The 22,814-nt window shown below is 34.9% G+C and overlaps 1 protein-coding gene across 1 annotated transcript; it reads left to right on the forward strand.

Annotated features, from left to right (window-relative positions):
• Positions 1 to 2,525: 2,525 nt before the first annotated feature.
• On the forward strand, positions 2,526 to 22,164 carry C901. The gene is made up of 8 exons (XM_075299698.1): positions 2,526 to 2,668; positions 8,397 to 8,537; positions 8,771 to 8,909; positions 20,368 to 20,526; positions 20,635 to 20,826; positions 20,894 to 20,954; positions 21,013 to 21,143; positions 21,219 to 22,164. Exons 2-8 carry the CDS (start codon positions 8,424 to 8,426, stop codon positions 22,064 to 22,066), a joined length of 1,644 nt encoding a protein of 547 aa, XP_075155813.1. The 5' UTR covers positions 2,526 to 2,668; positions 8,397 to 8,423; the 3' UTR covers positions 22,067 to 22,164.
• Positions 22,165 to 22,814: the final 650 nt, after the last annotated feature.

Genomic DNA, 22,814 nt, shown 5'->3' on the forward strand with positions numbered 1-22,814 from the left:
GGGGTATGTACTCCAAAGTTGAGGAAATATGTTCACAACCCACAATTGATCATATAACTTGGCGCCCGCAAAAGCTATTAACTTATGTCGTCCTTGTTACCATCCAGCATATTGTTGTCGAGGACTTGGTCCGGGAAACTTTTTTCGAACCTCTGAGTAGACACCAGACATCGCGTTCTCAATTTCCCCCCATTTTTGCCTTGGAATCATACCGTCCAATGCTCCTTTATTAATAATAGCCATTACAAGGCTGTCTTTTGCAACTGAGGCAAACGATCTTTGATCCCGTTAAGAGGATGGCAGCTCATCCTGTGATCGTTCCCTTTTTCCAGCTTCAAGAATTCCTTGAGCCCATTTTAGGAATCGCTTTGCTTAGCCGTGCTTGGGTCGACTGATCCTAATTTCTTTAGGATAAACAAAGCATTTCTTCGTTCCTTGAATCTCTTTCGAGAGAGATTGCCTCCTTTTGATGTCGTCACCTTAGAAAAGGTTCGACTTGCCAAAGTGTCACCGCCAGTCAACCCGTCTACAGGTCGACTAATTGGGCCTGACTCTTGGTCGCTCCCTAAATTTATAATTCAGTCGTTACCCGTCCATTGGGCCCTGAAGTAAGCAACCCAGTGGATGACTTTGGATTTCGCTGCATGGTGGTTTATTATTTCCACCACACGTGAAATTCGTAATAAGTACTTATTACGATGAAATACTCCGTCCGTCCGTTCAGTTCGACGGTTGAATAAATAATCTTGGCGCCACTGTTAAGTAGCAAAAATTGTAAATATTACTCAAATTGTCCTATATTTCGTATACATATGTATCGCCCGATAAATCATAAATGCTACTTTGTACTATTGCATTAAAATTGCTCTAGCTTTATATTTCCCATATATTATTACTAACAGTGTGTTTCATCTGTTAGCGTTAGCCGATTTAAATTTTAATTCTAGAGATTTTGTAGAAGTACCAAAAATTGTCTCCAAATCGGTTAAGATATAAATATTAGTATATGGGAATATAAGCCTTCATTATAACTCCCAACAAATTTGAAGGAGTTGAGATGGAAACATAAATTATGGTCTACATAGTGGTGAAGAGTATAATATAGTCGGCCCCGCCCGACTTTAGACTTTACTAACTTGTTTTTACTAGCATTGTGTTTCGTCCAAAGATATTAGCTTTTTAGATTTTGTGGAAGTGGAATAGCTATTGTCCTAATCTTATCGGATTTAAATACAGTAACCTCTCATACCTGGACACCTCTCCAATGTGGCGACTGTGGGTGTCCACCTTTCAGAGGTATCGCTGTATATGGAATACATAATTTAGCTCCCAACAAATTTGAGGGACTTCAGATCCTAGAAAAAAAGTTGTTCTAAGGGCACAGCTTTAAAAGCACTTTCAAAAATGTCCTCTCATAGATGTTCTTTATTTAAACTACACAGGCAGTTCTTTTAATTCAATATTTTATAACTCGCTTTTTTCATATTTTTAATGAGTAGTTTTAACCTTTTTTCAAATAGATAAAAAACAGTGTAAGAATTAGTAAAATGGTGCAAACTATTGAAATTTTGTCTAAAAACGGCTAAATCCATTCTAGAAAAATTGCGAATTTTTTCAAATATTTGAGGTCAAACGTTTCAGGCAAGCATTAGAATGCATTTAAAAACCGTTAAAAAAAATTTAAAATTATTTGGCAAATTACCACAAATTTTTCATCCAAAACACTGAATTCGGATCACACCCTAAAAAGTAATGCAAATTAAGTTCAACAGCTGTTGAAATGGCAGACATCCGTCCTATGACAAGGCCATGTTAAATTCATCGCTTCTGCGCCAATTTTGCACAACTCCCCGGATCAAAAAAAAAACACTTTCTCCACTTTTTTGACGACGCTGGGGATGTTAAATTCATCGCTTCTGTGTGGGATGTTAAATTCATCGCTTCTGTGCCAATTTTCCAGTACTTCCGGATCCAAAAAGTATATTTTCGCTACTTTTTTGGCGATTTTTTTTTTGTTTTTGCTGGAATGGTATCGAAAATGTTGGTCTACAAAATGGTGAAGGGTATAATTTAGTCGGCAACGTCCGACTTTAGATTTTCCTTACTAGTTTTATAATGTCAACAATGATAGTGACCCAATAAATTTTAATAACACATTACGTTATTGTTTGTATGTCGTCAACAGGTTAAACGACAACTGGATCAATGAGTTGGTAATGTTGCGCATGCGCTCATACTGATCGTTTACAAAACGCTAAAAACATTTACCACCACTCTCTGTATTAGTCGTTTGACAATTGTCGACAACTTGCTGTCAACACTTCTAGCCAATCTCTTTCTCTCTCTCTCTCACACTCATAAAGCCATATGACCCAAATTTTCCCCAAAGAGATATACAGAGAGTCAATGAGAGGAAAGAAAGAAGAATTTCTTTTAACTTTCATTATGGCCAAATGAATTTCTTTAGAATTCATGTTGATGGCTCAAAACTTTAGTTCTTCGAAGACCGGCTTAAAGTCAAGTTCATGGTAACGGTGTGGCAAACGAGTTAAGATTTCTATAAAGTGTCTTTCAAGCATTGTGTTGCGGGTTATACTCTGGAGAAATTGAATTCTGAGAGTGTTTTTAGTCATATTCGTTCGTTTCGAATTTGTCAGTGAGTCAAAAGGTACTTGAAAATCAGTTAACAATGGCCAAACCTATCATTAATAATTCCATACACGCAACTGTCACCTTAAAATTCATGGGGTTTATGGTCACAAGCGATAATCAAAGTGAAATTGTTTTGAAGTTGCCAATGGTAAACAAAAAACAATTGAAAACTGTTTTTTAATATTTGTTTCACTTTCATGAGTGCATCGACAACTAAAGAGTCTTGAACATTATATTTGTTCGAAATTTGTTTATTTTCTGAAGAAAGTTGAATTAGTTTCATTTTTCATTCAGTAGCTAATCTCAATCAAATGTGCTAATTATGTGAAATGGTTAAGACGCTGAAGAAGTGATCTAAAGAGCCATAAATGCAAATCAATCATATGTGTGTGGTGTTCCCATAAAATGCAATAAAAATTTACACTAATGGTTAAATCTAACATCTGGAACAGAAATATGGCAAAATTTCATAAGAATACCAAATACAAGTGAAAATGGTCTGAGTTCGAAGAAATAAACGCTGATATGCCTTCCATCACGAATCTAAATGAGTATACAGGGTGTCTAGTATGTAAAAGTAACATGCTTTATGTTTTTGATTTTAGTGTTCAAAACCTAAAAATGTCGCAAATACCATAACATTTTAGAATCAGTATTGATTTGGCTACCATTGCTACGAATTATGGCCTCCAAACGGCTGACAAAGATCCAGAGATTTTGGTGGACATTGTTCGGTGAAAATGAAGGAAGGAACCTCGTTTGTTTGATGCGTGATGAGTCTTATTGCAAAGTCCATAATCTGCGGCCGAAATGTTAGTCTGCCCAGTGTTTCAATACTGTGTACATTTTCAGCTGACCTCTTTGGCAGTATATCCGATAATTTTGTTTGTTCAAAAACTGCTCAATTTGGAAAAGCTTCTTATCGGAGAAAAAAATGAATTCGGTAACTGGCTACTTTCATGTAAGGGAAGCGACTCCTTGGTTCACACCAGTTTAATGTTTTGTTTGTAGAAATATTCATCTAAGATCCCATAAAGTATCATCTGAATCGTGAATTCTGAGTCGATCTAGCGATGTCCGTCCAGCCGTTTGTGGAAACCACGCTAACTTCCGAATGAAAATTTTCCATAGAAATAAAATTTTGACAAAATTTTCTATGGAAATAAATGTTTTCTACATTTTTTATAGAAATAAATTTTTACAAAATTTTCTATGGAAATAATTTTTTACAAAATTTTACAAAATGTTGGTATGAATTTATTTCGGCATAAGCCGGCTATCATAAACATTTTTTCGGAAAGTTCAAGTGTGGTTCAACTTGGGTTTAGTGAACTGCCTGAATTTATTCTGATAATTGGTTGATAGTTTTGCTGCAAGTAGAGGATGTTGATGAGGAATGTGGTAATTCCGAAACGTGCGTCCATCCAACCATTTTGCAGTCTATAGGGCTTTGCCCACCTAAATTTGATAAACATTCTTTTCCTCCGTTGGTTACGCTACTCTTGTAGCTTAGTCAACACAATGGTTTTAAAGCTGAGATCAACACAACAAATAAAATTTTCTATGGGAATAAAATTTTGTCACAATTTTCTATAGAAATAAAATTTTGTCAAAATTTTCTATAGAAGTAAAATTTTGACAAATTTTTCTATGGAAATGAAAATTTTGACAAACTTTTCTATAAAATAAAATTTTGACAAAATTATCTATAGAAATAAAATTTTGATAAAACTTTCTATAGAAATAAAATTTTGAAAAAAAAAAATTTATAGAAATAAAAATTTTGACAAAATTTTCTATAGGAATAAAATTTTGACAAAATTTTCTATAGGAATAAAATTTTGCCAAAATTTTCTATAGAAATAAAATTCTGACAAAATTTTCTATAGAAATAAAATTTAACAAAATATTCTATAGCAATAAACTTTTGCCAAATTTTCTATTGAAATAAAAAATTTTCTATAGAAATAAAATTCTGACAAAATTTTCTATAGAAATAAAATTTAACAAAATATTCTATAGCAATAAACTTTTGCCAAATTTTCTATTGAAATAAAAAATTTTCTTTAGAAATAAAATTTTGACAAAATTTTGTATAAACATATCATTTGACAAAATTTTCTATAGAAATAAAATTTTAACAAAACTTCTATAGAAATAAAATATTACCAAAATGTTTACAAAATTTTCTATAGAAATAAAATGTTGACAAAATTTTCTATAGAGGTAAAATGTTCATAAATTATTCTATAGAAATAAAATTTTGATACTAATTGCTATAAAAATAAAATTTTGACAAAATCTTCTACACAATTTTCTATAGAAATAAAATTTTGACAAGATTTTTTATAGAAATAAAAATTTGTTGTTGTTTTTTATTTCACTTTTCCATAGAAATAAAATTTTGACAATATTTTCTATAGAAATAATATTTTGACAAAATTTTCTATAGAAATAAAATGTTGACAAAATTTTCTATAGAAATAAAATTTTGACAAATTTTTCTATGGAAATGAAAATCTTGATAAACTTTTGTATAGAAATAAAATTTTGACATAATTTTATAGAGAAATAAATCGTTGACAACATTTTATAAATAAATAAAATTTTGACAAAATTTTATATACAAATAAAATTTTAACAAAAATTTCTATAGAGACAAAATTTTGACACAATTTTCTATAGAAATAAAATTTTGACAAAATTTTCTATAGAAATATAATTTTAATAAAATTTTCTATAGAAATATAATTTTAATAAAATTTTCTATAGAAATAAAATTTTGACAAAATTTTCTATAGAAATAAATTTTGACAAAATTTTCTATAGAAATAAATTTTTACAAAATTTTCTATAGAAATAAAATTTTGACAAAATTTTCTACAGAAATGAAATTTTGACAAAATTTTCTATGGAAATAAAATTTTGACAAAATTTTCTATAGAAATAAAATTTGACAAAATTTTCTCTAGAAATATAATTTTAATAAAATTTTCTATAGAAATAAAATTTTTACAAAATTTTCTATAGAAATAAAATTTTGACAAAATTTTCTATAGAAATAAAATTTTTACAAATTTTTCTATAGAAATAAAATTTTGACAAAATTTCTATGGAAATAAAATTTTTACAAAATCTTCTATAGAAATAAACATTTGACAAAATTTTCTATAGAAATAAAATTTTGACAAAATTTTCTATAGAAGTAATATTTTGACAAAATGTTCTATTGAATTAAAATTTTTTCATTCGTTTTATTTTGTTATTGTTGGTTTTTGTTCTTTAATCATTGTTGTTGTTTTTTGATTTCAGCTTAAAACCATACATTGACTAAACTACAAGTGTAGCTTAACCAACATAGGAAAAAAATTGACAATATTTTGTATAGAAATATAATTTTAATAAAATTTTCTATAGAAATAAAATTTTGACAAAATTTTCTATAGAAATAAAATTTTGACAAAATTTTCTATAGCAATAAAATGTTGACAAAATTTTCTATAGAAATAAAATTTTGACAAAATTTTGTAGAAATAAAATTTTGACAAAATTTTCTATAGAAATAAATTTTGACAAAATTTTCTATAGAAATAAATTTTTACAAAATTTTCTATAGAAATAAAATTTTGACAAAATTTTCTACAGAAATGAAATTTTGACAAAATTTTCTATGGAAATAAAATTTTGACAAAATTTTCTATAGAAATAAAATTTGACAAAATTTTCTCTAGAAATATAATTTTAATAAAATTTTCTATAGAAATAAAATTTTTACAAAATTTTCTATAGAAATAAAATTTTGACAAAATTTTCTATAGAAATAAAATTTTTACAAATTTTTCTATAGAAATAAAATTTTGACAAAATTTCTATGGAAATAAAATTTTTACAAAATTTTCTATAGAAATAAACATTTGACAAAATTTTCTATAGAAATAAAATTTTGACAAAATTTTCTATAGAAGTAATATTTTGACAAAATGTTCTATTGAATTAAAATTTTTTCATTCGTTTTATTTTGTTATTGTTGGTTTTTGTTCTTTAATCATTGTTGTTGTTTTTTGATTTCAGCTTAAAACCATACATTGACTAAACTACAAGTGTAGCTTAACCAACATAGGAAAAAAATTGACAATATTTTGTATAGAAATATAATTTTAATAAAATTTTCTATAGAAATAAAATTTTGACAAAATTTTCTATAGAAATAAAATTTTGACAAAATTTTCTATAGCAATAAAATGTTGACAAAATTTTCTATAGAAATAAAATTTTGACAAAATTTTGTAGAAATAAAATTTTGACAAAATTTTCTATAGAAATAAATTTTGACAAAATTTTCTATAGAAATAAATTTTTACAAAATTTTCTATAGAAATAAAATTTTGACAAAATTTTCTACAGAAATGAAATTTTGACAAAATTTTCTATGGAAATAAAATTTTGACAAAATTTTCTATAGAAATAAAATTTGACAAAATTTTCTCTAGAAATATAATTTTAATAAAATTTTCTATAGAAATAAAATTTTTACAAAATTTTCTATAGAAATAAAATTTTGACAAAATTTTCTATAGAAATAAAATTTTTACAAATTTTTCTATAGAAATAAAATTTTGACAAAATTTCTATGGAAATAAAATTTTTACAAAATTTTCTATAGAAATAAACATTTGACAAAATTTTCTATAGAAATAAAATTTTGACAAAATTTTCTATAGAAGTAATATTTTGACAAAATGTTCTATTGAATTAAAATTTTTTCATTCGTTTTATTTTGTTATTGTTGGTTTTTGTTCTTTAATCATTGTTGTTGTTTTTTGATTTCAGCTTAAAACCATACATTGACTAAACTACAAGTGTAGCTTAACCAACATAGGAAAAAAATTGACAATATTTTGTATAGAAATATAATTTTAATAAAATTTTCTATAGAAATAAAATTTTGACAAAATTTTCTATAGAAATAAAATTTTGACAAAATTTTCTATAGCAATAAAATGTTGACAAAATTTTCTATAGAAATAAAATTTTGACAAAATTTTGTAGAAATAAAATTTTGACAAAATTTTCTATAGAAATAAAATTTTGACAAAATTTTCTATAGAAATAAAATTTTGACAAAATTTTCTATAGAATATAATTTTAATAAAATTTTGACAAAATTTTCTATAGAAATAAAATTTTGACAAAATTTTCTATAGAAATAAAATTTTGAAAAAATTTTCTATAGAAATATAATTTTAATAAAATTTTCTATAGAAATAAAATTTTGACAAAATTTTAGACATAAATAAAATTTTGACAAAATTTTCTATAGAAATAAAATTTTGACAAAATTTTCTATAGAAATAAAATTTTGACATTTTCTATAGAAATATAATTTTAATAAAATTTTGACAAAATTTTCTATAGAAATAAAATTTTGACAAAATTTTCTATAGAAATAAAATTTTGACAAAATTTTCTATAGAAATAAAATTTGACAAAATTTTCTATAGAAATACAATTTTGCTAAAATCTTCTATATTTTGTTCAATTTATAAATTTTGTATTTTTGAAGAGTAAATTTAAATAAATTTACACCAGATTATGGCGACTACTTTAAAAATTGATACTATTCCATATAACCCAAAAGTAACTCACCTGGAAAATATTTCAAAAAATCTCCAAAGGAAACTTTACCATACAAAATTTCCAACTAATATCCATATCCCAAAAATTGTGTTTTCTTCTATCCATAGGAATAAATGGTGTGAAACAAACAAAGGATGCCTGTAACATATGTGTTGCATTTGGCCATTTTGGCCATATTACTGCCAATGGCACAAAATTACGATACCAAATATGGCAAACAAGCAAATGTGCCATTATGGAAACAAAGGGTAAGTTACCGGGTGAATAATAAATATGTCATTCACAAGCCCCCGCCTCCTGGTGTCCAGCACCAAAGGGGTGGACAAAAGCCAACTTAACCACAAATACCAATAGACGACATTATCGTTCATCAATGATAACGTCGAGAACAAGGACCAGGATCTGGCAGCAAAGCAAAATACCCCTCAAAACCATTCACATTTTTTCCACCATTCTTCATCTTCTTTTGATTCCTGTTTAGGCTTGCGAAAAGGCTCAAAAGCAAAAAGCCAATTCTCATTACATATGCGATGATAAGGGTGATGTTAAATGCCTACCAGGATGGCAAGGAGATTTATGCCAAGTGCCTATGTGTCGCAAAGGCTGTGATCCCATGAACGGTAAGTGAAAACACAACTACATCAGAATAATAGCATTTGGCAAAATTGACCACAACACCAACCGAGACCATCCATATAGCTCGGACTTTGTCTATAGGCAAAGGTGTCCAATCCTCAATCGAAAACACTTAATTAAACGACTGAGCCTGTGGTCCATTCAAATTCGATAACAAAACAACTTGGACAGGTATGGGAAGGAATAAAAAGATTGTTTTTTTAAAGAAGTCCAAGTTATAATTCCTAATTAGGGTATTTTACGAAACTTCTTCTATTCCCCCTTTCCAATACGAGTCCGTTCACCCATAGTCGAAGAACTGGAAGCTCCGATTTTCTTGATGTCTTCGCAACCCCTTGCATAAACTTTATAGGTCATTCCAATATCATTTTCAAGGATCATGAAGATGATTCTCGTTCCAAGGCATATACAGGGTGGCTGACGTTTAATGCAACAATATAAAGTTCTTAATATTATTGTTCAAAAGCCAACATCAATTTATATTTGTTCGAATTGGCTACCTTTTGCAAGAATTATGGCCTTTAAACGGCCGACAAACCCATCACATGCCGCACGAAAGTGGTTCTGTGGTATTTTGGCCCTATTCCATCGAAGCGTCTCCTTGAGATGATCCACACTTTGGTACCTTACTCTCCAAAATGACCCAGGCGCAAACTCCCACAGATTGAGATCCGGAGATTTTGGAGGCCATTTTGAGGTAGAAATGAAGCGAGGAACCCAATTTTTAAGGCATTCTTGGTTGAGGAATGTTGAATGCGAAATAGTTTCAGGTGACCAGGACTATAAAAAGAGTAGATAACCCAGATGCTAAGGAGCATAATAGTAGGATACTGTTTGTACAATAGTACATGACGGGATACCGGAGGAAACACTGCCAAACTCAATTATTGGGAACGCGATAAATCATGCGGGTAAAGAAAAAGGCCAAGGGTAAGATTGAGGAGGCTGCAGAAAGGACACTTCTACGAGAACCCAAAGACCTTAGAATCCACAGCGGCCGATTGGAACGAAAGGAGAGTAGTAAAGGGCTGTGGGTCAGCGACATTGTCATAAGAACAAAGAAGGAAATCGAACGAAATTATAACCTGGGACCTACGTAAAGGGTGATAGGTCAATATTTGGTCAAGGGAAAACGCGTGTAAATCGGTGAAATCGTTTATTTAAAAAATCAAATTAAATTTCTTTTTATACCCTCCACCATAGGATGGGGGTATATTAACTTTGTCATTCCGTTTGTAACACATCGAAATATTGCTCTAAGACCCCATAAAGTATATATATTCTGGGTCGTGGTGAAATTCAGAGTCGATCTAAGCATGTCCGTCCGTCCGTCCGTCTGTCCGTCCGTCCGTCTGTCCGTCTGTCCGGCTGTCCGTCCGTCTGTGGAAATCACGCTAACTTCCGAACGAAACAAGCTATCGACTTGAAACTTGGCACAAGTAGTTGTTATTGATGTAGGTCAGATGGTATTGAAAATGGGCCATATCGGACCACGTTTACGTATAGCCCCCATATAAACCGATCCCCAAATTTGGCTTGGGGAGCCTCCCGGAGCAGCAAAATTCATCCGATCCGGTTGAAATTTGGTACGTGGTCTTAGTATACGGTATCTAACAACCATGCAAAAATTGGTCCATATCGGTCCATAAATATATATAGCCCCCATATAAACCGATCCCCAGATTTGACCTCCGGAGACTTTTGGAGGGGCAAAATTCATCCGATCCGGTTGAAATTTGGTACCTGATGTTAGTATACGGCCTCTAACAACCATGCAAATATTGGTCCATATCGGTCCATAATTATATATAGCTCCCATATAAACCGATCCCCAGATTTGACCACCGGAGCCTCTTGGAGGAGCAAAATTCATCCGATCCGGTTGAAATTTAGTACGTGCTCTTAGTATACGGTTTTTAACAACCATGCAAAAATTGGTCCATATCGGTCCATAATTATATATAGCCCCCATATAAACCGATCCCCAGACCTCCGGAGCCTCTTGGAGGGGCAAAATTCATCCGATCCGGTTGAAATTTGGTACAAGGTGTTAGTATATGACCTCTAACACCCATGCAAAAATTGGTCCATATCGGTCCATAATTATATATAGCTCCCATATAAACCGATCCCCAGATTTGACCACCGGAGCCTCTTGGAGGAGCAAAATTCATCCGATCCGGTTGAAATTTAGTACGTGGTCTTAGTATACGGTTTTTAACAACCATGCAAAAATTGGTCCATATCGGTCCATAATTATATATAGCCCCCATATAAACCGATCCCCAGATTTGACCTCCGGAGCCTCTTGGAGGGGCAAAATTCATCGGATCCGGTTGAAATTTGGTACCTGATGTTAGTTTACGGCCTCTAATAACCATGCAAAAATTGGTCCATATCGGTCCATAATTATATATAGCCCCCATATAAACCGATCCCCAGATTTGACCTCCGGAGCCTCTTGGAAGAGCAAAATTCATCCGATCCAGTTGAAATTTGGTACATGCTGTTAGTATATGGTCTCTAACAATCATGCAAAAATTGGTCCATATCGGTCCATAATTATATATAGTTCCCATATAAACCGTCCCCAGATTTGACGTCCGGAACCTCTTGGAGGAGCAAAAGTCATCCGATATTGTTGAAATTTGGTACATTTTGTCAATATATGGCCTCTAACAGCCATGTAAAAATTGGTCCATATCGGTCTTTAGTTATATATAGCCGATGACTTATTACACAAAAATTGGTCCATATCGCCAAAAACAATCTACCAAAACTTTATTTCCATAGAAAATTTTGTCAAATTTTATTACTATAGAAAGTTTTGTCAAAATTTCATTTCTATAGAAAGTTTTGTCAAAAGTTTATTTCTATACAAATGTTTGTCAAAATTTTATTTCCATAGAAAATTTTGTAAAAATTTTATTTCTATAGAAAGTTTTGTTAAAATTTCATTTCTATAGAAAGTTTTATCAAAAGTTTATTTCTATAGAAATGTTTGTCAAAATTTTATATCTATAGAAAATTTTGTAAAAAAATTATTTCTGTAGAAGATTTTGTCAACATTTTATTTCTATACAAAATTTTGTCAAAATTTCATTTCTATACAAAATTTGTCAACATTTTATTTCTATAGAAATTTTTGTCAAAATTGTATTGCTATAGAAAATTTTGTCAACATTTTACTTCCATAGAAAATTTTGTCAACATTTTATTTCTATAGAAAATTTTGTCAAGTTTTTATTTCTATAGAAAATTTTGTCAAATTTTTATTTCTATAGAAAATTTTGTCAAAATTTTATTTCTATAGAAAATTTTGTCAAGGTTTCATTTCTATAGAAAATTTTGTCAAAATTTTATTTCTATAAAAAATTTTGTCAAACTAGATTATATACGTATTTAATCGGCCTTTTTTTGTTTAATATATACCCCGTATGGGCTAACTTACAATTTAGAAGACAGTGTTAAAAAGTTTTACGATACCTTGCCATTGGCAAGTGTTATCGCAACCCAAGTAATTCGATTGTGGATGACAGCCTTTAGTAGAAGTTCCTACGCAATCCATGGTGGAGGGTACATAAGATTCGGCCTGGCCGAACTTACGGCCGTATATACTTGTTCAAGTTCAATTAGTATAAAATTCAGGAAAAATATTCAGTTAGGCTTTCGCTTTTCCAAATCCGAATTGCCGGGCCTCACACTTGACACCTGCCATCAGATTTTGTACAGCCACCTTATCCACCTTCTTCGCCGCAGAAAGGCAGTTTGCCTTGAACTGCTGCTCGTTCTTAGCAGTTTTTGTTTTTGATCTTCTTTAGGTTCCGCTTGACAATAGCCCAGCATTTCTCAATTTGGCGGAGCTCTGGCGTGTTGGGAGGGTTATTGTCCTTGGGAACCACCTGCACGTTGTTGGCGGCGTACCACTCCATGGCCTTTTTACCGTAATGGCAAGATGCCAAATCCGGCCAAAACAGTACGGAACAACCGTGTTTCTTCAGGAAAGGCAGCAGACGTTTATTCAAACACTCTTTCACGTAAATTTCTTGGTTGACGGTCCCGGAAGCTATGAAAATGCTGCTTTTCAAGCCACAGGTACAGATGGCTTGCCAAACCAGATATTTCTTTGCGAACTTTTACAGTTTTATGTGCTTGAAAATATCTGCTACCTTTCCCTTTCCTTTTGCCGTAAAACTCCTGTCCCGGAAGCTACTTGTAGTCGGCTTTGACGTAGGTTTCGTCGTCCATTACCACGCAGTCAAACTTCGTCAGCATCGTCGTGTACAGCCTCCGGGATCGCGCTTTGGCCGTGGTATTTTGTTTATCATCGCGATTTGGAGTCACTACCTTCTTGTAAGTCGATAGTCCGGTTGTAGACCATACATCCAGCTTATTTGCGGCATCTCGGAGAGAGAGGTTAGGGTTTCGCTTGAAACTACCGGCAACTCTCTTTGTCGTCTCAGCGGCTTCCGGTTTTCGATTTCCCCCCGATCCAGACTTCCTGGCTGTCGACAAACGTTCCCCAAACACTTTAATTACATTTGAAACGGTTGATTTGGCAACTTTTAGCGATTTTGCCAGCTTTGCGTGCGAGTAGCTCGAATTTTCGCGATGCGCGAGCAAAATTTTGATACGCTGCTCTTCTAGCTTGGACGGCATTTTGACAACTGAAGAGTGAATTCCAAAATCCAAATAGAAGCAACATGCAACACACACACACACCTTCAAAATGCGTTCAGGTTTTTCAAATGCAAAATTGAAAGAAATACGTCAAGTTTATATTGACCAAATTTTGACCGTATCACCCTTTAAGGAGAGTAAGATGATGCTTGACAGATACGTTAAGTTGAGGGCCACTTGGTGACGAATACCAATGCCGGACTTTAAAAGCTAACAAGCCCCTAAGAATTCTCAAGGTGCACGTTGAGATGAGGTCCAGATGGTGTTGAGTAGCAACGCCGAGGAAACCCAGAGAAACTCGACCGATTGGAACGAAGGAACTACTTAAGGAGAGTAGTAAAGGGCTGTGGTGGGTCAGTGACATTGTCATAAAATCGATGAAGGAACCCGAACGAAATTTACGTAGGGAGGTTAAAATGACAAACAACAGGTCCTAATATAGGCACGTTGAGATGAGGGCCAGTTGATCGCGATTACCAATGCGGAACTTAAAAAGTTAACAAGCCCCTAAGAATTCCGAACTTTAGCGAATGGCGAGGATGAAAAATTTTACATAATTAACTCTGTCAATAACCCGCCGATACAGTTCGTGTGGTCTATGTGACCACAAGATAGTCGGAAGAGCTATATAAAAATATGGTACTGAACCCGAAGGAGATTAGATCCAAGGAATTACTTAAGGAAGGTAAAACGATTGACACACAGATAGTGTGGGCTGTGTAACAGGAAGACGATCAGAAGAGCAAAATAAATATGGTACACAGTGTGGATGACTCGTTTGTTGTAAATATGAATCACATACTTAAACGAATGTGCGACTTGTAACTAGGGCTGCGACCCTAAATATTATTATTGACCAGGAGAAAGGAAGCTAAAACGACTATGAGAGTTCCGACGGGGCGCACAGAGTGGTGGGCCGGTTTGTTGCGATTATGAATCACGACATATAACTGGAGCTCCAAAAGTTTGAGCATTTCTTCTGTCACTACCGTGCTTTCCCAATACATTCCCTGATATTATTATTTAACAGGAGAACTGATACCGAACACTCTCCTATTCGACACTAAAATTTGGAAAATACTTACGAAGACATACTACCAAACACTCAAAATGAAGGACGCAGTAAGCTCAATCCTGAGTTGGATATATTTTCTGACATCAGCAGCTCTGCTTCGTAATATCATTCAAATATAACCTAAATCTCACTGGCAAGCATTATGGGGCCTGAGGATTCTGATAGAACGAATAATGGAAGCAGACGAAGGAAGTCTGACTTTTTTTCGATTTAACCTACCTAACCTTCATTATTCTGAGAATTTCATCTAAACGTTGCCTAAATCTTACTGAGAAGCGTTATGGGGCCTGAGGATTCTGTTATCCTGCTTTCGGGCCTTGACAGTTGAAGGAGAAACAATGAAGGAGAACCAGGACTTATTTGTACACATGCAAAACTTATAGAACTCACAACCGACTCCTGCGTTGAATGTAAATTTTTTCAGCGGTAGTTTAAAGCTTCTCTAGGCGGTTTCGCCGACTTTCTGACTCTGCTATAAAGAAGGGAAGTCCCTTGTTATAGAGCTAAACATGGAACTGGGCAGCACTCAGCGATAAGAGAGAACTTCACCACTGTCACAATAGATTGAATAGTTTTAGTGAGTGTGAAACAACGGATAGACTCTCTAGTTTATCTAATCCAACTTATGTATTTCTTTCGGCATGAGATGACGAAGTTTTGACCCTATAACTGAACTGTTTTGAACTTTCAATACTCTGCCCTCACAAGCTGTAGACCTTTGGAGGAGCTACTGTCAGAAACCTGGATTTATTTAAGTTTGGGAAGAAGCATAGAGAATATACTTAAGAGAGTTTCAACCTTGTTCAAATAGGGCAAGGAAGGTAGGAGCATATTAGAGCCTGAAACAAGCCGAATCGTTGCTTAGATGTATGTCTGTCAAAACGGTCTTCTTTACTCCTGTCTCTTTTAACTCTACCTTTCAGTGGAGAGCAATATGACGATTCTGAATCTTCTTTTCATACTGATTCTGAGCCTTCTTTTCATACCTATCCTAACGGCTTGGACCTCAGGATTTGTGAGAGAGTGAACGAAGGACTGCTGATCTGCATCTTTCGAAAGCAGTCGTTTGTTCACTTTCTCAGAATCCCAAAGTCCAGAATTGTCAGAGAGTGTATTTCTAAATTAAACAAAGGGTAACGACAGGAAGAGCATATTGGCGCCATCAACAACAAGCCGAATCCTGGTTTATATATGTGTCTTTCGAAGAGGATCTTCTCTACTCATTTTCCTCTTTAATCAACAATAAAGTGGAGAGAGCATTATTGGATCTGACGATACTGAGTCTTCTTTTACAACCTTGCCTAACTTCTTCAACCTCAGGATTCTGAGGGAGCGAACAAACGACAGCTGATCTTTATACCGCCTTCGCAAGATACAGATCTTGCCAGATAGCCAGGAGAAACATAGAGAATATGTAGTGAAGAGTGTATTTCTAAATTAAGCACAGGGTACTGACAGGAAGAGCTTATTGAAGCACGCAGCAAGGCGAATCCTGGCTTAAATGTGTGTTCCTCTTTAATCAACCATAAGGTGGAAAGTCTTAGTGGACCTGACGATTCTGAGTCTTCTTTTACAACCCAACCTCTTCTACCTCAGGATTTTGAGGAAGCGAATAGAAACATAGGGAATACAGAGAGCGAATAAAGAACAAGTATATACGGCCATAAGTTCGGCCAGGCCGAATCTTATGTACCCTCCACCATGGATTGCGTAGAAACTTCTACGAAAGACTGTCATCCACAATCGAATTACTTGGGTTGTGGTATCTTAAAACTTCTTAACATCGTTTTCTAAATTGTGAGTTAGTCCATACGTGGTATATCGATATGGACTTTTTGCACGGTACGTAGAGAGCCAGAATTGAAATACGGGGGTCGCTTATATGGGGGCTATATAGAATTATGCACTTGATATGGACCAATTTTTGTGTGATTGGGGATCGATTTATCTGAGGGCTATATATAACTATAGACCGATATGAACCTAGTTAGGCATGGTTGTTAACGGCCATATGTTATACTAGCACAATGTACCAAATTTCAACTCACTCGGATGAAATTTGCTACTCCAAGAGGCCCCAAAACCAAATCTCGGGATCGGTTTATATGGGGGCTATCTATGATTATGGACTGGTATGTACCACTTTTGGCATGGTTGTTAAATATCATATACTACCACCACGTACCAAATTTCAACCAGATCGGATGAATTTTGCTTCTCCAAAAGGCACCGCAGGTCAAATCTGGGGATCGGTTTATATGGGGGCTATATATAATTATGGACTGATATCAAACAATTCCTGCATGGTTGTTGGATACCATATACTAAGTTAAAGTGGCAGCCCGTTTAAGATTCAGGCTCAATTAGACTATTCAGTCCATTGTGATATACCAACATCACGTAGCAAATTTCAACCGAATGGGAAGAATTTTGCTCTTCCAAAGTGCTCCGGAGGTCAAATCTGGGGATCGGTTTATATGGGGCCTATATATAATTATGGACCGATATGGACCAATTTTTGCATGGGTGTTTGAGGCCGTATATTAACATCACGTACCAACTTTCAACTGAATCAGATGACTTTTTGGTCTTCCAAGAGGCTCCGGAGGTCAAATCTGGTGATAGGTTTATATGAGGGCTACATATAATTAGGGACCGATATGGACCAATTTTTCCATGGTTGTTAGAGACCATATACTAACACCATGTACCAAATTTCAGTCGGATCGGATGAAATTTGCTTCTCTTAGAGGCTCCGCAAGCCAAATCGGGGGATCGGTTTATATGGGGGCTATATATAATTATGGACCGATATGGACCAATTTTTGCATAGTTGTTAGAGACCATATACTAACACCATGTACCAAATTTCAGCCAGATCGGACGAAATTTGCTTCTCTTAGAGGCTCCGCAAGCCAAATCGGGGGATCGGTTAATATGGGGGCTATATATAATTATGAACCGATATGGACCAGTTTTTGCATGGTTGTTAGAGATCATATGCTGACACCAAATTTCAGCCGGATCGGATCTTCTTGCTTCTCTTAGAGGCCTCGCAAGCCAAATTTGGGGGTCCGTGTATATGGGGGCTATACGTAAAAGTGGACCGATATGGCCCATTTGCAATACCATCCGACCTACATCAATAACAACTACTTGTGCCAAGTTTCAAGTCGATAGCTTGTTTCGTTCGGAAGTTAGCGTGATTTCAACAGACGGACGGACGGACGGACATGCTCAGATCGACTCAGAATTTCACCACGACCCAGAATATATATACTTTATGGGGTCTTAGAGCAATATTTCGATGTGTTACAAATGGAATGACAAAGTTAATATACCCCCCATCCTATGGTGGAAGGTATAAAAATTGATCGAGTAATTTGCTGATCTTTATCTCACTTTCGCAAGATACAGATGTTGTAATTGGGAGTTGAAAGATCTTAGGGAATACATAGAGGAGAGTACATTTCTAAATTATTCACAGGGTACCGGCAGGAGGAGCATATTGGAACCTGTAATAAGCCGATCTCTGGCAAGATGCAAAGAAGTTTCTCTTCTCTCAATCAGCTTTTCATCCACACTATGAATGGGGAGAGTTATTAGGATGTAAGAGTGAATGACCAAAAATTAACCGAATAAAGAACAAGTATATACGGCCGTAAGTTCGGCCAGGCCGAATTTATGTACCCTCCACCATGGATTGCGTAGAAACTTCTACGAAAGACTAAAGACTTAAATATCATATACTACCACCACGTACCAAATTTCAACCAGATCGGTTGAATTTTGCTCCTCCAAAAGGCACCGGAGGTCAAATCTGGGGACCGGTTTATATGGGAGCTATATATTATTATGGACTGATAGGAACCAATTCCTGCATGGTTGTTGGATACCCTATACTAACATCACGTACCAAATTTCACCCGATTGGAAGAATTTTGCTCTTCCAAAGTGCTCCGGAGGGGATCGGTTTATATGGGGCCTATATATAATTATGGACCGATATCGACCAATTTTTGCATGGGTGTTTGAGGCCATATATTAACATCACGTACCAACTTTCAACTGAATCAGATGACTTTTTGGTCTTCCAAGAGGCTCCGGAGATCAAATCTGGTGATAGGTTTATATGAGGGCTATATACAATTATGGACCGATAAGGACCAATTTTTCCATGGTTGTTAGAGAACATATGCTAACACCATGTACCAAATTTCAGTCGGATCGGATGAAATTTGCTTCTCTTAGAGTCTCCACAAGCCAAATCGGGGGATCGGTTTATATGGGGGCTATATATAATTATGGTCCTTCCAAGAGGCTCCGGAGGTCAAATCTGGTGATCGGTTTATATGGGGGCTATATATAATTATGGTCCGATGTGGACCAATTTTTGCATAGTTGTTAGAGACCATATACTCACACCATGTACCAAATTTCAGCCGGATCGGGTGAAATTTGCTTCTCTTAGAGGCTCCGCAACCGATGTGGACCAGTTTTTGCCTGGTTGTTAGAGATCATATGCTGACACCACGTACCAAATTTCAGCCGGATCGGATGAAATATGCTTTTGTTAGAGGCTCCACAAGCCAAATCTGAGGGTCCCTTTATATGGGGGCCATACGTAAAAGTGGACCGATATGGCCCATTTGCAATACCATCCGACCTACATCAATAACAACTACTTGTGCCAAGTTTCAAGTCGATAGCTTGTTTCGTTCGGAAGTTAGCGTGATTTCAACAGACGGACGGACATGCTCAGATCGACTCAGAATTTCACCACGACCCAGAATATACTTTATGGGGTCTTAGAGCAATATTTCGATGTGTTGCAAACGGAATGACAAAGTTAATATACCCCCCATCCTATGGTGGAGGGTATAAAAATTAATCGAGTAGTTTGCTGATCTTTATCTCACTTTCGCAAGATACAGATGTTGTAATTAGGAGTTGAAAGACCTTAGGGAATACATAGAGGAGATTACATTTCTAAATTATTCACAGGTTACTGGCAGGAGGAGCATATTGGAACCTGTAATAAGCCGATCTCTGGCAAGATGCAAAGAAGTTTCTCTTCTCTCAATCCGCTTTTCATCCACACTATGAATGGGGAGAGTTATTAGGATGTAAGAGTGAATGACCAAAAATTAACCCAGTCAACTGCCATAGGTTAGGTTAGGTTGGGTGGCAGCCCGATGTATCAGGCTCACTTAGACTAATCAGTCCAGTGTGATACCACATTGGTGAACTTCTCTCTTATCACTGAGTGCTGTCCGATTCCATGTTAAGTTCAATGACAAGGTACCTCCTTTTTATAGCCGAGTCCGAACAGCGTTGCAAATTGCACTGAAACCACTTAGAGAAGCTTTGAAACCCTCAGAAATGTCACCAGCATTACTGAGGTGGGATAATCCACCGTTGAAAAACTTTTTGGTGTTCGGTCGAACCAGGAATCGAACCCACGACCTTGTGTATGCAAGGCGGGCATGCTAACTATTGCACCACGGTGGCTCCTGCCATTAACTCATAGATGGAGCCACCCTGGGGCAATGCCGGATATTATAATACAAGAATCTTTTATTCTTTCCTACATTTGGAAAACAATTCATTCTTTTTCCAATCTGCATTCGATTAAAGCTCCCATTATCTTCATGCAACCTCTCATTCTTTCTGTTTCTTTGGTTAAGGCTATTGTCAACGTCCTGGCGAATGCCGTTGTCGCATTGGCTACAGTGGGGAATTATGTGAAAAATGCATACCTTTGCCCGGATGCCAGCATGGTGACTGCACCAAACCATTCGAATGCATTTGTCGTCCTGGCTGGGATGGACTTTTCTGCACTGAACGTAAGTATTTACCTTGATGGGCAAAAAAAAAAAAACAAAACTTGATGGAATGTTAATTATTTTGCACTTTGGCTTCTTTCTTCCTCTTCCTCCCCCACCTCTGAATAGCTTCGTGTCGAGATGGTTGCCATAAAACACGAGGCTATTGTGATGCACCAAGTGAGTGTCGTTGTCGCATTGGTTGGGCTGGGCGTAATTGCAGTGAATGTGCCGTATTACCGGGTTGCCAACATGGAACTTGCAATAAGCCCTTAGAGTGCAATTGCAAACCAGGCTATACAGGACTATTGTGTCAGATACGTAAGTTTTTTGCTGTAAATGATAAGAGGATGAATTGTGAATATTTATAGCCAATTTCATTGGATAGCAATCTGTAGCGGTGATTGCCATAAACAGCATGGCTACTGTAAGAAACCGGGAGAGTGTCGGTAGGTAATCAAGAAGACCGTTTAAAATCAACCCTTAATCGAAAATCTTTCATTGCAGCTGTAAAGTAGGCTGGACTGGCCCTAAATGTGATCAATGTTTCCCCTATCCGGGATGCGTACATGGTGATTGCACCAAACCTTGGGAATGTAACTGTAAAGCTGGATGGGGAGGAATCCTGTGTGATGAGGGTATGGTAGATGTTAATATCTATCTTCGATAGAATCCATTTGATGTGTGTTCTTTTACTTTCCAATTTGGTTTAGCCCTTACCTACTGCAAAGAAAATCCCAATACCTGTGAAAACGGAGGACGTTGTATTTCCCTAACCAAGGAAGATGGCAATTATCACTGTGAATGCCGCCAAGGATATCTGGGCAAAAACTGTGAAATTGTCGATGAGTTTATGCTAACCTCAACAGCAGCGCCACGCATAACACCTCCGCCACTCATAGATTGGGATAGAGAAGATAATGAAGATATTTCAGAGAATTTAATCAGTAAACTCAATGGTACCACATCCGATAAAGTGATTCAGGAGAAACCAAATTCCAATGCGATAAATTCACTAAATCTCAAAGAGAATCAAAATAAAACCATCCAAGTTGCTGGAAGTAAAGATACTCGGGATAAACCTTTGGTCTTTAGGGATTCATTGAAGCCAGACAATGAAGCCGTGAAATCTGTTATAGAGACTCTATCTACCCCAATCTTACCCAATAAAAAATTTGAGTATTTAACAAATATATCAGGATCTGATATTATAGGAACAGCTACAACAACTATGGTTTTAAAAGATAATGGAGATGCGTCAAACAAAACCTCATCCAAAGATAAAATCAAAGAATCCCACAAAGATAATAAAACCCAAAGTATTGGTACTACAATAAATCCAAGTTCAACCATGGCAACTACATCTCCTTTAAGTCGTTTGGAAGATGAAAAATATCAGCCAACATTTACTGATAGTCCCAAAGGTATTACGAGTACTACCACATCAAAACCTAATAAATCGGATGAAGATGAAGAAGACGAAGATGATGATGAGGAATGTACTGAAGATGATAATGATGATGAATGTGAATATGAGGATGAGGAAGAGAATGGTTCTTAAAAAGGATACCAGACCATGAAGAATTAAAATGGAGTAGGGGAAGAGAATGGAGTTTAGAAGAAGACTCCAGGGGAAGCCCTAACTACACGCAGATAAGGAATATTATTACCCCAAACATGTTTCAAAAGCATAATTTTAGTTGTTCATGGGGAACATGTAACATGTTTTTCGCAACCATTTTATCTTCTTGGCGATTATATATCTGATTTCGGTAACAATATTTTTGCGACAAAAAGGTCTTACGTTCTCCGTGAAAATCCAACATTATGCTCTTGAAACATATTTAAAATGATCATATTCCTTCTCTGGGTCTGTATCATTATTATAATATTTTTCTTTCAAATGTTTATCAATAGCTCGGTTCTCTTACAACCGTCTAGTAAATTAGAAAATCTTTAAAGACCAAATCTGAATACACGGAAAGAACTCATATTAAAATCTATAGTCAATTATATTATTACCTGTATCTTTTATGTTAAAAATTATTTTATATATGACATTATTTTATTTATTATACTTATTTATTTCTATTTAAAATCATTAACAAATAAAAATATAAATAAATACATAAGAATTTGTTACCAAAGTTAGGTTAGATAGAGAGGCTAGCTATTGTAAAGAAAACACTGAGGCCAACAAAGCAATTTTGAAAGCTAAGATGAAATTCTATCTTATCAGTGGGTGACACATGATAAACTTACACTGAAACAAGTATATACGATCTTGAAGGCTCTACGAAATAACACCC

Source organism: Haematobia irritans, chromosome 3 (assembly GCF_050003625.1).
Source record: "Haematobia irritans isolate KBUSLIRL chromosome 3, ASM5000362v1, whole genome shotgun sequence".
In the NCBI taxonomy this organism is placed as follows: domain Eukaryota; kingdom Metazoa; phylum Arthropoda; class Insecta; order Diptera; family Muscidae; genus Haematobia; species Haematobia irritans.

Coding starts and splice junctions, on each gene's coding strand:
- C901 (XM_075299698.1), top strand. CDS start 8,424: ATGCCTGTAACATATGTGTTGCATTTGGCCATTTTGGCCATATTACTG. Junction 8,538..8,770: donor TGCCATTATGGAAACAAAGG/GTAAGTTACCGG, acceptor ATTCCTGTTTAG/GCTTGCGAAAAGGCTCAAAA. Junction 20,955..21,012: donor AAGAAACCGGGAGAGTGTCG/GTAGGTAATCAA, acceptor CTTTCATTGCAG/CTGTAAAGTAGGCTGGACTG.